Consider the following 14157-nt stretch of genomic DNA (forward strand, 5'->3'; position numbering starts at 1 on the left):
TACAGTAGTGCTTTTTGCTGAATGTCTTGTTTTATTCACAAATTTTTCAGCACTTTTTTCCCCCCAAAATCATTTCCCCATAAAAGTTATTTCAAGCTCGTGACAAATGCAAGATTGAAACTGCTCATGAAAATTTACTGCATGCTTATTTTCTCAATAGTGTGATTTACTCATAGCATGTGCTTCACAGCAGTGGGTAAAAGGTAATGGTTTTGCAAATGTGAACTAGCCTGCAATATAAGTTTCTTCCTTCAAATAAAGCCTTCAGAATAATTTTCTTTCAAATAAATATTGAGGTATGTTATGCAAAAGAAGAAAGAATAATACCATCCTTTATTCAAAAGTAACTATAAATCTAATCTAACATGGTAACACTGTGATGATACAATGGTCATCATTAAAAGTCAGCGCTTACCATCAGTTGTTGAGCAATGCCACCCTTGCTCTATAGCCTTAATCAGAGGGGGAGGGAGGAGGAATGCACTGTATAGTAACTGTCTAAAACCAAAATGCTTAACAGCTATTTCTCTGTAAGTTATTTGCATTCTCCCTGAAGAGTAGCTTTTATAGTGAAAACCGTAACACGTTGTTTCAGATATTTACCTCCAGTCTTCACAATAGTTACACTTCTACCTAACCATACTTACCACTGAAACCAAGTTAAACTCATGCTTAAGTACCTGTGTAAGCTGCTTGCCAAATGAGCCACATGACAAAATACTAGGCAGACAGCTCTGCTTCTTTATTCTGAACTCACATACTGCGCAAAATAACTCCAATAACTTGCGTGGGGGTGGACTGGTATTGGCTTAAATATTAATCTCCAAACAATCACGCCATCTTCCCCAAAGCTGTTTCTTCAGCAGTGTTTTTCCTAAAGGTTTCTCAACTAAGTTATGTCTTAAGCCTTCAAGATCACAACGTGCAGCAAGGTAACTGCGGCACTGTAGAAAGGGACCTCTCTGGGGCAAGAGTTCCCTATCAGCCTTCCAAAAACATGAGCTTCTGTCTCCTGTTTTATCTGGCATTCAAAATATCAGTATGACTATTACATAGAGGCAAGCTGAGGTGAATATGTAGAATCACTCTGTCACGCATCTGAGGAGCACATACTATTTCTTGTTCTATTTTCCACTGCCAAGATTAAGGCACAAGCACCCAAGCCTAGCGTAAGGGCCTTGTAATTCTAGGAGACACTAACATACAGCACAGCCATACGCATTAAGATTATACTGCATTATCCACAGGCATAACTGCGCAGGCTGTGCATGAGGGGGGCACTGAGATTGAGGCACACTGACTGAACGGGAAAAAAAAAAAAAAAAAAATACACTGAAGCCTTTTTGCACACCTCCTCCCACTTCAAAGCAACATCAGGGAAGTACGGGCTATCCCATGGCAAGCTGAGAGAGCTTGAACCTTGGCAAGCAAGAGCAGAACCTCTTGCTGATTAAATGCCACTCTGAGCGAGAGGCTGATTTTCCATTTATATTAACATATCTGAATCTACTGGAACCCTTGACAGCATAATTTTGTATAATTATTTTCTACTCACTATCCTCCTGGATTGCAAATATGTTTATCTTTTATAAAATGACGTCAATGTTAAACAGCTCGCTTTTGTTGTTTTACTTCTTAAACTAGTTGGGGCTTATTATGAAAGACAGGGCAGTGTCTTTTCTTCTACTTGTGGTTTGGCAATAGTCCTCACTAGGATAAAACTAGAAAATGGGTCAGAAAGAGGCGGAATGCATGTATCAGCCAAAGTCTCACCTCTTCTCAGAATTTAACAGTGTGAAGTTGCATAATGCACACATACCTGTTGCATTATAATGGTGAAGAACTGTTACTAGGTAACCAGGGATTTCGATTTCAGGATTGTTTGTTAAAAGCTTGCACGCTTCAAATAAAGGTATCTGAAGAGCCCAGTTTTTTGGTAAATATTCATATTTCCTTGCTTAATCAGGTGGACACCCCCGAGGCAAACACCGCAGAAAATTTCCACATCAATTTCCTCTTTTAGCCTGAGCCCCCTTCACCACCCACCCAGTGGTACCCAGGAAGAGTTTCCACAGGCTCCTACACCCATCACATCACAGCTGTGATACGACAAGCTGTGGGTCAAATGTGAGCCTGGAAGACCAAAAATTCACACAGCATTTTGTAACAGGCTATGACTATGACTTGAGGAAAATAAGAACCATTGGTTTGAATTTCTCTTACTTCTTCCGCCAGAAAAAAAACACCCAAACCAAGAAACAAACAAACAAAAAGTCAAATACAAGTTCTCTCCACTCTCAGAGAACATACTTCACTTTCCATACATATTCGAGAACATACTTCACTAGGGCTTGTCAAGCACTCCCAGTGCCTTGGGTAGAAAGTGATAACAAAGTCCAAAGGATCAGACCTATTTACGATACAACTTTACACACACAAACACTCACTAGTCTGTTAAAGAGAACAGAGCAGCCGTTCCAAAAGAAGAAGAAAGTGCAGTGTTCTCAGGCTAAAATACCCAGTATTTGTGGAAGACCCCAAGCAAGCAAACCAGTAAGGTAAATCAAACCACTGCGACGATGACTGCAAGCGAGACAGCCCACGCAGACCACTGCTGCTGCCCAGGTAAGAAACAGATCAGTCACACTTCCTACTTCCATCAGATGCACTTGCTAAATATATCCGTGATGGTTTCACTCTGCCTTGATTTGTTTCAGCAAAGAGGAAAGCTAGAGAGGCCACTGATCACAAACAAGGCCCAAGTGTGTACCTGCCTTTCTTATCTCCTACGGAAACTGGCAGATATGATTGGCAAAGGCGGCCGCCACAGGTTTCAGCTTTGCACAGCTTTTGTTAAATCTGTAATAGACTGAGATAAAATAAATGAATTAAAAGATACATTAACAGCATTAGTAATGCTCTAACTAGGAATCCAGGTTATTAAAATAAGCTAATGCTATTCAGAAAACATGTTAGCCCATTAGCAATAGGAGAGACAATTACTGGTGGATGTTGTTGGAAAATCAGTAATGCAACCTGTGTGACATTCACAGGCATCTTTTACAGTGCTTGGGCAATATAGTACCTATTGCAGTGGAGGGTTCAACACACCTGGCCTTCCACCTCTTCCCATGCAACAAAATATAACCCTGACATCCCCACTGTCACTCCCTTGCAGCAGGCCATTATATCCCATCACGTGCCATTCCAGAGACATCTATATATAGAACGACACCGTATAGTACGTATGGCTCTATGCAAGCACGTTATATGATTTTTAGGAAGCCAGACTCACAGCTTACAGATACCTTGGAAGATTCAATACTTTGCCGCTCCAGTGACAAACGCTATTTAATTGTCATAGCTTCTTAAACAGAGCCTTTCTCCCTCTCCCAAGTTTTGCACACCAGCCACACAGAGACGCATTTGTATCGCTTCAGCACAGGAGGGTTCCCGTGGCAGGGGCCGCACAGTCAGCCTGCAGCCCACAGAGAGCACAGAGCAGGGCGCCTGCGGGAGCCGGGCGGGAGGGAGTCCCCCCACCCAGGAAGGGAACCAAGAGTGATTACTGCTGGCAGCTCATTCCCTTTCTTGAGGGGGGAAGACGGATGCTCTTGGCTTGGGAAGCGCCCCGCGCCACGGCACCAGCAGGTTGCCACTAGTCTGCTTTAGACCCAGCAACAGGAATCACGTGCTGTGAGTTGCCCATACCCTCAGCTGGAGCTGCAGCATCTGTCCACCTCACAGGAACCACGAGCATGCTTCCACCCGCACTGGCACCAACCACTGCCAGGCATCACCCTTCCTGAAGCTGACAAAAATTGCTCAAAGCCAGCAAGACCTTCTTCCTCAGCAAAACTCTGCACTAAGAAGGGAGGAGACAATGTTCCAAGAACAGGAAAATAAAGGTGCAACCGGGAAAACGTTGCTGTAAGGGGATCCAGGAGTCTGTGCTTGACTGCACCTACATACAAAGAAAATTAGGAGCTAAAAGTGTAGCATACGCATCCTAAAAACAGAGCAAGGAGATGGAAAAGAAGCCAGAATTCTGTGATTTTTTTTTTTTTAAACTGCAAAACTCAAACAATTCTGTACTACGCTCAAGGCTTAATGGGTGTCTGAAGAAAAATCTTCACTTTTAAAGTGCAGAGTGCATTTCTAACTGATCAAGAGTTAATCCTTGCAACAACAAAAAAACAAAGTCTAATTAGAGCTACCCTGTGAAACCTATCTTCCCCTGGGGTGAACAGTCCAGAGCACAATAACAACCACTTGTTCTGACCGATGCTGAGACAGTCAGATCCTAGGGAACACAAAAAGGTTAAAAATGTTATGTGAGACTGGTCCTCCAAATAGGAATGATGCACTATGACTCCTTCTTTAAGACATTCAAACAGCATTTCTGCTTCTCTGCAGTCATCAACATGGAACCCCACGACTGCATTACTGCAAAAGACACTTCCTCCACATCCACCTGCAGAGGACCCTGTGCTTTATCAAGACAATAACAGTTTGGGCAGCAATTTCGGTTACTATTTTATCGTGTCCAAGTAAGCAGCAACTCTGCCGCTTCTGCTGAAACAGCACCACCACAGCGCTGAAACGGCACACGAAATCACTTATTTACTGTTTTTGTAGATTACATAAAGATTGATATTCAGCCTGATCGAATAAGGCTAGCGGAGGCATGGACCTCTTAATTTTGAGAGCTGAAAGAGCACAGAAACAAAAATTTAAAAAATTAATGGCTCAGTAAAAGGACTGTGTACACTCCCTGGCCCCCGCAGAGCGCCTGTGCCCTGCCATTTCAAAAGCCCGAGCGCAGTTATCCCCGCGGTACTGTGGCTGTGGCGGGAGCACACGCCAGCACAGGTACGCACCCACAGCCGGTGCTCAAGGGAGGTGTGTCTCGGCACCCGGGAAACAAAACAGCCCTTCTCCTCCCTGAACTAAACCTCTCGCCCGTGCTGCTGCAAAGGCACACCACGCTGGGTGGGCGAGCGGACAGCTAGAGGTGGGGTGTGCGCAGGGGGGGTCCCTCACCGCATTACAGCCCCTGCTGCAGTGAAGCGCTGGGGGGGGGGGGGGTGTTTGCTCGGGCACTGGGAGCCGTCAGACCCCCACCGCTCGCCGGGAGGGGCTGGCCCCGGACCCACCTAAACCCCCATAAACCTCTGAGCTGCTCCCACCCCGCAAGGAGAGAGCTGCGTGGATTTTGGGGCGCTGCATCCAGCCCTACACCCCCCCCCCCCGCCTGAGGAAACCAAAGATCTCCCCCCACGCCCCCGGAACCCCGTTAATAAATAGCCTCGTTACCCTGCCCGGGCAGCCGGCCCGGGGCGGCGCTGCCCTTCCCGGCAGGGCCGGAGTCCCGGCTGCCTCCGTGCCCGAGCAGCCCTGCACCAGCCCCGCTCTCCCCCCCCCCCCCGCGGCGTTTTGGGCCCGGGGTCAGCCCCGGCGGGACACGTACCTCTGCAGGGGCATGACTTCGCAAGCCATGCTGGCCATGGGGCCGCCGCCGCCTCGCCTCTCGCCGCGCCCGCAGCACCGCCAGCGCCTCGCCACGGGGGGCCGGCGGCGCGGCCCGGCCCGGCCCCGGGGAGGGGCGAGGGGGCTGGCGGCTGACGGCGGCCCGGCCCGGCCCGGCCCGGCCCCCTCTCGCCGCCACCGGGGAGCGAGGGACCCCCCGGCCCCGCTCCCGCCCCGGCAGACACAGGTTAACCGAAATCGGTTTACGAAGCCCAGCTGGTCCCGGCCCTGCAAGAAATGCCACCAGCTGAGGGGTAATTGCTACAGGCTACCTTTTAACGAACACGCCCCCCCCCCCCCCCCCCCCAAGGTCTTTTCTATCCCTTTGAGCAACGATACCCGCACCCCGCCCCCCGCCTAAATGTCGCCCAGGGTGCGATGCAGTCACCCACAACCTGCCGCCCCACGGCCACGCTGGGTCCTCTCTGGGGCGGGCAGGGTGCCCACGGGCTGGGTGCCCACGGGCTGGGTGCCCACGGGCAGGGTGCCCAGCAGACACCTAGCCCACCCCGAGCTCCACCACCCCACCGCTGGGCTACTGCCCCGCTGCAAGCTGCACCGGGCCAGGGCGCTGCCTGCACGCGCCCTCGCCGCGTCCAGGTGTCTGTAGGCCCTGGCACAACTGGGCCTTCCAACCCACCAGCCCTTTGCGTTGCAGTCGATGCTACTGGTGTTCAGAGAGTTTGTGCCATGGTTGGCCAACCGATCCGGACAGATAGCAAAGGGGAGCATGCCAGACCTCTTCCCTTCACGTTTTAAAGGAAGAGGGAAGCGTTGCAGAAGCCCAACTTATTTTTACTGATGTTCCCAGCAGGCCACCCGCAAGCACTCCTGCTTCTACACCTGTGGCTGCTGACCAACTACTGCTCTGAAACAACGAATCGCACCGTTTTATCTGGTGGAAATTCAGGGCGGGATGAGCAGTAACAAAAGGACCCCACGCAACAGGTGTGCCTCTTTCCAGGACACGGCAGCCTTGAAAAATGAACAGTACAAATTCCCTACGAAGGTCTTGCACCAAAATGTCTGACAGCTGCTGAGGGAGCATATCCAAAGTTTTATTTTTCACCTTTGCACCTCCTCTGCCCAGACCGCCTAAAGTATTGCCTTCAACCTCCCCCGAAACTGGACAGAAACACTTCTACCCGTGAACGATGTTACCACATCGCACGCTTTATGTGACGGGGAAGGGGACAGTCTCAAACTGATAAAGGGGCATAAGAGAATGGATCCTTCCAACATTTTAGGCAGTAAAAGCTTGATGTCTAATTCTGGCACAGCCAGACATGCCAATCTTCAAAAATTCAAGTCAATATTAAAAGCGCCATCGCCTTCAACTCCACAAGGACTAGGAGTGGTTTGGGAGAAAGCTGTGGCAAGAGCTTAGTACCGTATGTTTACGACTTCCACACAGATGTAGGTCATGCGAATTTAAACACGAGCCTCATCAGCCTTCTGGAGAAGCAGCAGACACTCACAGGTTAGCAGAAGGGTATCAGACATTTCAGAGGGATGCCTAACAGATCCTGACCTTTCCCAGCAGAAGGCAGGGGTGTTTTCTGCCAAAAAAAGCCAGCAGTGGGCAGCTGCAGCCTCAGAAAGCAGTGGCATGGAGTAGACGCAGAGGTCAACCGAGAAGTGGCTCCGTTTCAGTCCGCTCAACTGTTTAATATTTGCTCCTGTCAGCAGGCTGACTGGAAGAAGTGCATTAGTAATGCTTCTGCCCGTTGCCTCAGCACAAGCCTGTTCTGCTGCGCCACAGTCACGCCAGGCACAGCACAGGGCCCCTTTTTAGGAAAGTCAGCAATGCTGATAAAGCACTCTGCCATCACGGATCTGGGCTGCTCTTATCTGTGGCAATTAAATGAATATCTTGATGACTTCCTGTTAAATTAAATGCGCCATATGTGCTCTTAAGCAACTAAAACCACGAGAGAAAGATTTTACTCCGATACATAAAACTGCTTCAGTATAAAACAAAAGAACCTTGTATGGTTTCACAATTTGACGATAAATCAAATTGCCTCTTCGTGGCCAGTCTTTTTTTATACGCACACAATTATCCATAGTTTATTACACTTCTATAAGCTGAGTGTTACCACCAGGATGCCAATAAAAAAAATTAATCTTCCACATTTAACTAAGGACCCATCTACATGGGGAAGGAGTCTGGGTTCTCCAGAGCAGCTTGCTGAATAAACAGAAGTGGAATAACTCAAATAGCTGCTGCACTCTGAATTTATACTCTAGCTATTTTGTTATAACTTCCATGGGCCTTGCCTGTATAAATGAGCTTAAAAGTACTAAGGTCCTTGACAAAGAATTCACTAACAAAAAGAGATCCTGTAATAAACAGAAAGATTAATTTACAAATTATCATCAATGAAGAAAGTTAGTTCATGGCATCATGCTAAAATCAGCCAGATGACTTGGGAGAACGTTAAAGTTGCCCAGGGTTCCCTGTGCCATCGGCACCTTCAGATCCACCTTCTGTTCCTGTTCTCTTCTTTTGGAGTCATCTTAATGGGGTATCGATTTTCTTTTCTCCTTCCTCGTCTGCCTCTTTAACATTGCCAAAAAACATTACGACTAAGAAGAGGTACCCTAGCTCACGTTTCCCTCCACACCCACTGGCATGCAACTTCAACACCCATTAAAAGAAAGGAGATCAAAGATGAAAAAAACGCAGCTGGTGGACTTTTTCTAGCACTGCTGGTTTCCCAAGGTTTTAACTATTTCTGGAGCAGCTGCAGATACTGCAATAAAAGATTTTAACATGGAGAAATATCAAAGAGAGTGAAAGTTTAAAAAGTACTTTGGGGCAGTGGCCGACCGTTGGTAAGAGGAGTAGTACCTGCTCCCCAAACTGCAGGAAATCACCCCGTGGTGCATGTCACCTTACTTCAGTTTGCATCATCTCAGTGGACCCTTTCAATATCTCACCCTACTAAATGAGCACACAACTCCTTAATTCTTCACCTCCCCTGTTCATGGGTAGGGACCACAAGTGATGTATTTGTGGCACAAACTAGGCAGACAAAAGCTGTCAGAAAACTGCGGTCTTATCTCCAAACAAATCCACTTCCTTCTCACAGACGCTGACATTAAAGCCAACTTGCTACTTGAGGGAGGCAGGAATTCCGACCCTCCCCCTGCCCTCTTATGCCCTTTTTAACTTGTGTTAACTCAAACTGGGTTATCACACATAAAACTTGGGATTATACAACTTTTTGGTTTGGATTTGTTTGTACTTGTTGAATTTGTTCTCCCATGTTAAACATGGAAAACAAAACCTCTTCTGCAAGTGCCATACAATTCCTGCATTCCTATTGCTCAGAAGGGCCAAACTCATCTGTTGGCAGAAACGATGCTGCAGTGACTATTCATGGTACCACCAGATACACAGATGATGGGGAACACCCCACCCCCCCCCTCCCCAGGACAGGCACAGCATCCTCTCTGCTGATTGTATGCTCCTTAGTGTATGGTGAATACTTCAGGAAAACAGACAACAAGTACCTATAAAAATGATAAAGCCACCTAAAATACCAACGCATACCATCACACTTCAGCACCTATGTCAAGGCAACACCTGGGTTCAAACTATTTGATTTGCAAATTTCTCACTGAGATTCAACAAAGGAAAGAAGACACCGGCTGGAACTAAATATGAATAATCACCTTTCTCCACCACCATCGACGTTTAAAGAATGAGCACACGTTTGGAAAGGAAGTCTCCTGTCAATCTTCATTACAGAAGTGCTTTCTCCTCTTTCTTTCCTTTTCATACTTAGCTGCACACCAAGTAATTTTCTCAACATATAAAGCAAGAGAAGAGGATCTGTGAGCAGCACCAGAGGATACGAAATATACGTGATCTAGATAATGGATTTTATGAGGATGTAGCTGTGTCTGCCTCTTGAAAAGCAGTTATCCCTTGTTTCACGGCACTGTCATAGACAAAACAGATACCATTTTTTAAAAAAAAAGAAAAAAAACCTTGCCTGGTCTGATAAAATCTGAGGGGTTTTAAGATGCTGCAGTTCTGTTCAATACCACCAATGTATTCCAACAGTGTTTACTAAGTTACGCAGTAACTCCCCCCTGGCAGAAACATGAAATGCAAAGCAAAGATATCATCAGGCTGAAAATTAAAGAATATACTTTTCAAAATACCACCAAAACAAAATTTAAAATGCCATTATTTATGTACAGATACATTCATCGATACATGCATTCGTCTCCTTAGAGTATCTGTGCATATAAACATCTGCAATTATTAATGGTAAATAGCCTGGAAAATCTCCCACTGGCCAGAAGACTTGTGTGCACACATCAAATAAGCAAGTCACATGTAAATAGAAACCATATTTGGAAACTGTAGCCCTTCATGTCCACACAAACCAGACAGATGTTTAAATAGGCCCTGTCCAAAAGAGCACAAAGGGAAAGAAAAAGCAACTAATACACCAAAAACGTAATTTAATAAAAGGGGAATTCTCAGAAAGGGGGTCAGTACTAACAGTAAATTTCCAAGGCTGGTACTCAGCCCTGCATCACTTAATGCTTTTATCAATGATCTGAAAGGAAATGTAAAATTAATACCAGTGATTCTTTTGGTATGTTGTTTGCAAGCCAGCATTAGAAGCTTCAGTACGCCCATATGAGAGTCAAATCTGGGAACTAAAATCTGGGAACTATATGCAAGATGATGAGTCCTACTGGGAGATACAACGTCATGCCAGACCAGCACTTCCATACAAGCCCTGAGTAACTGCATAGCTGAAGAAATTAACATTATCCTTGGAGGCATCAACATGGATACGGCATGAAAAAAGTGTCTTATGTCTGTATTTCCTACTGGGGTGGTTGCTACAGAAGACTCTGGTCAGTTCAGGAATTCTTATTATCAAGTAAATTGTGAAAAATTGGAGTGATCAGTGTCAACCCATGAAGGGAACACAAGAACTAAACCCCACACGCTTAGTGCTTTTCAAAGAAAACAGCTTATGTGTGCAGGAAACATTAATATTTGATCCAGTACTTACAAGCTTAACAAGATCCAATGGTTGGAAAACAAAGACAAATTATGACTAAAAATGAGACATTTTTGAATGGTGAGGATAACCAACTACTGACACAATTCATCGAAGATGATGGTGAATTTTTAATGTTCTTAGAATTTACAGTTGCCTCTGTATAGGAACACCAAGCCTTAGATAAACTGCTCAGATGTAATTTCCAGAATTCTCTTACTCACTTTCTTAACTAATACTTACCTTGTCCAAACGAGAAGCAGGCTGCTATCAGCCGACTTCATTTTACCCCTTTTATATTTTGCATTGGTCTAGAAATACAAGTACTGTTGACGTATCTGTGGGGAATATACTGGTTTTTTGCACTGTAGCTCTTCTGCTCCTTCCTGCAACTTGGAGGCCAATTTACCTTCTCAACAAAGCTAGTTAAAATCTATTAAGGAGGAAACATATTCCAGAATTGTTCCTTAAACTTGCTGGGACAGGAGAAAAGTAAACACCAAGCTGCAAGCTTCTCAGAGTTTCAGGTTCTCGGAGTTCCTGATCTCAGCCAACTGATAAGCATGCAAGCACATTTCCCATCGAGAGGGATACCCCAAGCTCCCGGGAGACCTGGATTAGCTGCAGTGGCTGCTCTTCATTAAGCAGCAGTGTCCTTTGCAAGCACTGCCACGCCCGCTTGTCAGCCGCTTTAACTTGTTCCAAAGGACTCTCGCCCCATGGGATAGCCCAGAAATTATTTCTTGGCCGCCCTCCTGGAGAAGGGGGAGGATTGGGAGTAGGTTCCTAAAGGGTTTTCTGGGAAAGCATCAAGTAATGAATGGTTGTACCAGCTAATCTGCTGTGGGAACAGGGTAATGCATGCTGTGCAACAGGTCACTGGGTTCTTCATTTGCACCAGTTAGTTCAAGTGCCAGAGCATGGGAGACCAAGCAAACAGGCAGGAGTCTGGTCGTGTACAAGTTATTTTCAAAGCAGGCTTTTTCCAAAACTCTGCTAATCTAATGTAATTCCTAAATATTAATGTCTAATGAAATTTCTCCCACTTCTCTAAACCGTTATTTTTATGAAACAGTCTGCGCAAAAATCCTTTAAAAATTCAGCTGTTTCAGACCAATGAAAATGTTTGCCATAGAAAACACTCAAGAAAAAGCATTCATTTCTCAGCAAAAGGATTCCAAAAATTTTGAAACGAGCCCTTGGTATTCCCTGCATTATTTATATTCCCTACCAAAAATGTCACTGGTTTCACATTTTCTCACCTTTCAAAAACATCTTTCCAATCCTCTACAAAATTACTTTCCTTTCAACTCCATGCCTCTGCACCCATCATGTTTCCTGCTTTCTAAAGCATCTTTAAGTGAAATGCTTGTAGCTTACCTGTAGCCTTACAAAAATAACAACCACATCAGAAGGGGATGAGCAAAACGGAGGAACAGGCCACACCATTCACATTTGGTGCACATGGCTTTTTACTCCACTGAAAGACAATCTGCTGCCCCTGTTGGCAAGGGAGGCGGTCTGGCAGAGTCACCCTCCAGAAAAACCCTCTGGAAATAGCTCCTCTTCTTCAGCTAATGACGTGACTGAGAGGAGTCCTCTTCCCTCTGCACAAGTGCCGCAGGCAGCCGGCCTGGCTCCCCAGAGAGGCGGTGGGAAAAGATGGCTTGGTGGGAGAGACTGACTCCGGCTGGGAGGCACTAAGGGAAGAGTGAGCTGGGTGAGAATAACTCCATCTCTCTGCCTAGAGCTGGAAGATGCACGTGCCATGGAAACAAGTGACGTCCTGGCTAAAAGACAACTCTGACCAGATCTATTAAAACCCGACTGTATTTGACCAGAGCACAGCCTTGTCAGGCCAGTCCCAGGGCTTCTTCCTGCACCCAGCTGTGTGTACACTAAGAAACACAAATTATTGTTTCTGTGTAGCCAGACACAAGGATGCTAGGCTCAATCAGTGCAGCTCACTGCTGTGCCCCTCATTTGCAACACCAGCTTTGAGTCTAACCACCCTGTACGTGTCTAGGCTGTGCAAACACGCTCCTATCCTGCTGCAGGCCAGTCAGAGCAATGTTAGGAGTGGCACAAGTGGATACTGAAGGGAAACAGAAGTTCAGCGTAAGCCTGTGTTTAGTTACCAGAAATATTCAGAACAAGAAGAGAAAGGTCTGTAAGCTCGCAACTTCCCAACCTACCTTCACAGTCCTGGGAAAAATCCAAGTTCTTCTACTCAAGGAGCATAAATCCAGCAAAAGATAACAAGAGTTTAGAGGAAAGCTTATTTTCTGCGATGCTCAGTAGCCCTCTCAGAATGGTGGTCATTTGACTTTATTGCAATTTTATATTTTCTGAAGTTTCGGGGCGTTTTTTTTTGAAGCAAACATTTATAAATTTTATAAAACATGGTGCACTGTTAGAAGTGCTCCCAAGAAAGTAATCATTTCGTGGTGGTTAGGTGGTTCCTAACCATAATGCAGGACAATAAAAATGTTATTTTATTAGATATTAATCCCTCCCTACATGACTCAAACTTTCTGAATGCAGAGAGCTTGGAGACTGTGAAAGGGCCTGAGGAATTTGTGGTGAAATCTCTTGTTTCCAGGAGTCCTGTCAAAGCCTTAATGACTGGAAGTCATTAACATCCAAGTGGTCTTTAGTAATTTCTTTGCAATTACCTAGTGGCCTCTGTTTGCAGTCATCCCCAGTGCAAATACACTTCTTGCAACAGGTGCAGAATGAAAAGGAAAGCTTTGGTACAGAAATGGAACCATCTTCATACTTTCTAACTGCAACCCTCTCAGGCCAGGAGGAAGGCACTGAGCCAATGTGAGAAAGTGCAATTTGTAGACAAGCAGTCAGCTTGGGATCGCATTCCTCACAACAGATAAAATGATCTCGCATGGCCACTGACCATGAAAGAGGAGGATTTTACAGCACCGAAACAGCTCAAACAGATACAAGCAAAGTGACAAGAGCAGCGAGTGACAACCCTGCCCTCCCACCCCCCCGCCTGCTGTTCTTATTAGACAGCCATCTGATCACTTTGATTAAAAATATACGTGTGTGTCATGGGAAGTCACAGCTGAACTCATCAGCCTACACCGTAACGTGCTGGACACAACGTCCAAATGCACAGTTTTTTCAGCTGAACCGGGAAATTGCAGCAGCAAACAAGCCTGGCTGAGAACTCGGTGACCTCTCTCTGCCTGCTGATCTTCCTGCCGGCGGCCTGCAGGACGGGGCCCAGGTCCCCCCCGGGGAAGCTGCAGAGGAAGGAGTACCTCACAGCTTCAGGTGGTAGAAAACTGCTTGCTCTGCAAAGCTCCCGGAAACAAGGCACGCTGTGCTGAACCTCCTCAGCTGAACAATGCACCGGGCACTTCAGGAGCCAGGCTAAGGAACTGCTCACTTAGTGCAGTAAAAATAAGTCAAGTCACAGTGCAGAGGCTCTAGTTGCTAGTAATTAGTGACGAGTGTCTCGGTTTTTGCAAACACAAATATTAAAAGCACTAAGATTTCCAAGGCTGCCTTAAATTCCTTATTATCCACTGTACGTTTTCCCAGAAGAGGTCACTGATCCTTTTGTTTTAAA

The 14157-nt window shown here is 46.0% G+C and overlaps 1 protein-coding gene across 7 annotated transcripts in view; it reads right to left on the reverse strand.

The window, feature by feature from the left end:
• Nucleotides 1-14157, reverse strand: part of FAM13A (family with sequence similarity 13 member A) — a 139060-nt gene that overhangs the window by 56363 nt on the left and 68540 nt on the right. The window contains exon 1 of one of the 7 annotated variants that reach the window (XM_032983311.2): nt 5471-5564. The exons of the other annotated variants lie outside the window; for them this stretch is intronic. Within the exon in view, the coding sequence (XP_032839202.2) occupies nt 5471-5508 (38 nt within the window). The 5' untranslated portion in view covers nt 5509-5564. Of the gene's footprint in view, nt 1-5470; nt 5565-14157 lie in introns of those variants that run through there. 7 annotated transcript variants of the gene reach the window in all.

This window comes from Tyto alba, unplaced genomic scaffold (genome assembly GCF_018691265.1).
Source record: "Tyto alba isolate M040663 unplaced genomic scaffold, T.alba_DEE_v4.0 Super-Scaffold_6, whole genome shotgun sequence".
In the NCBI taxonomy this organism is placed as follows: Eukaryota; Metazoa; Chordata; class Aves; order Strigiformes; family Tytonidae; genus Tyto; species Tyto alba.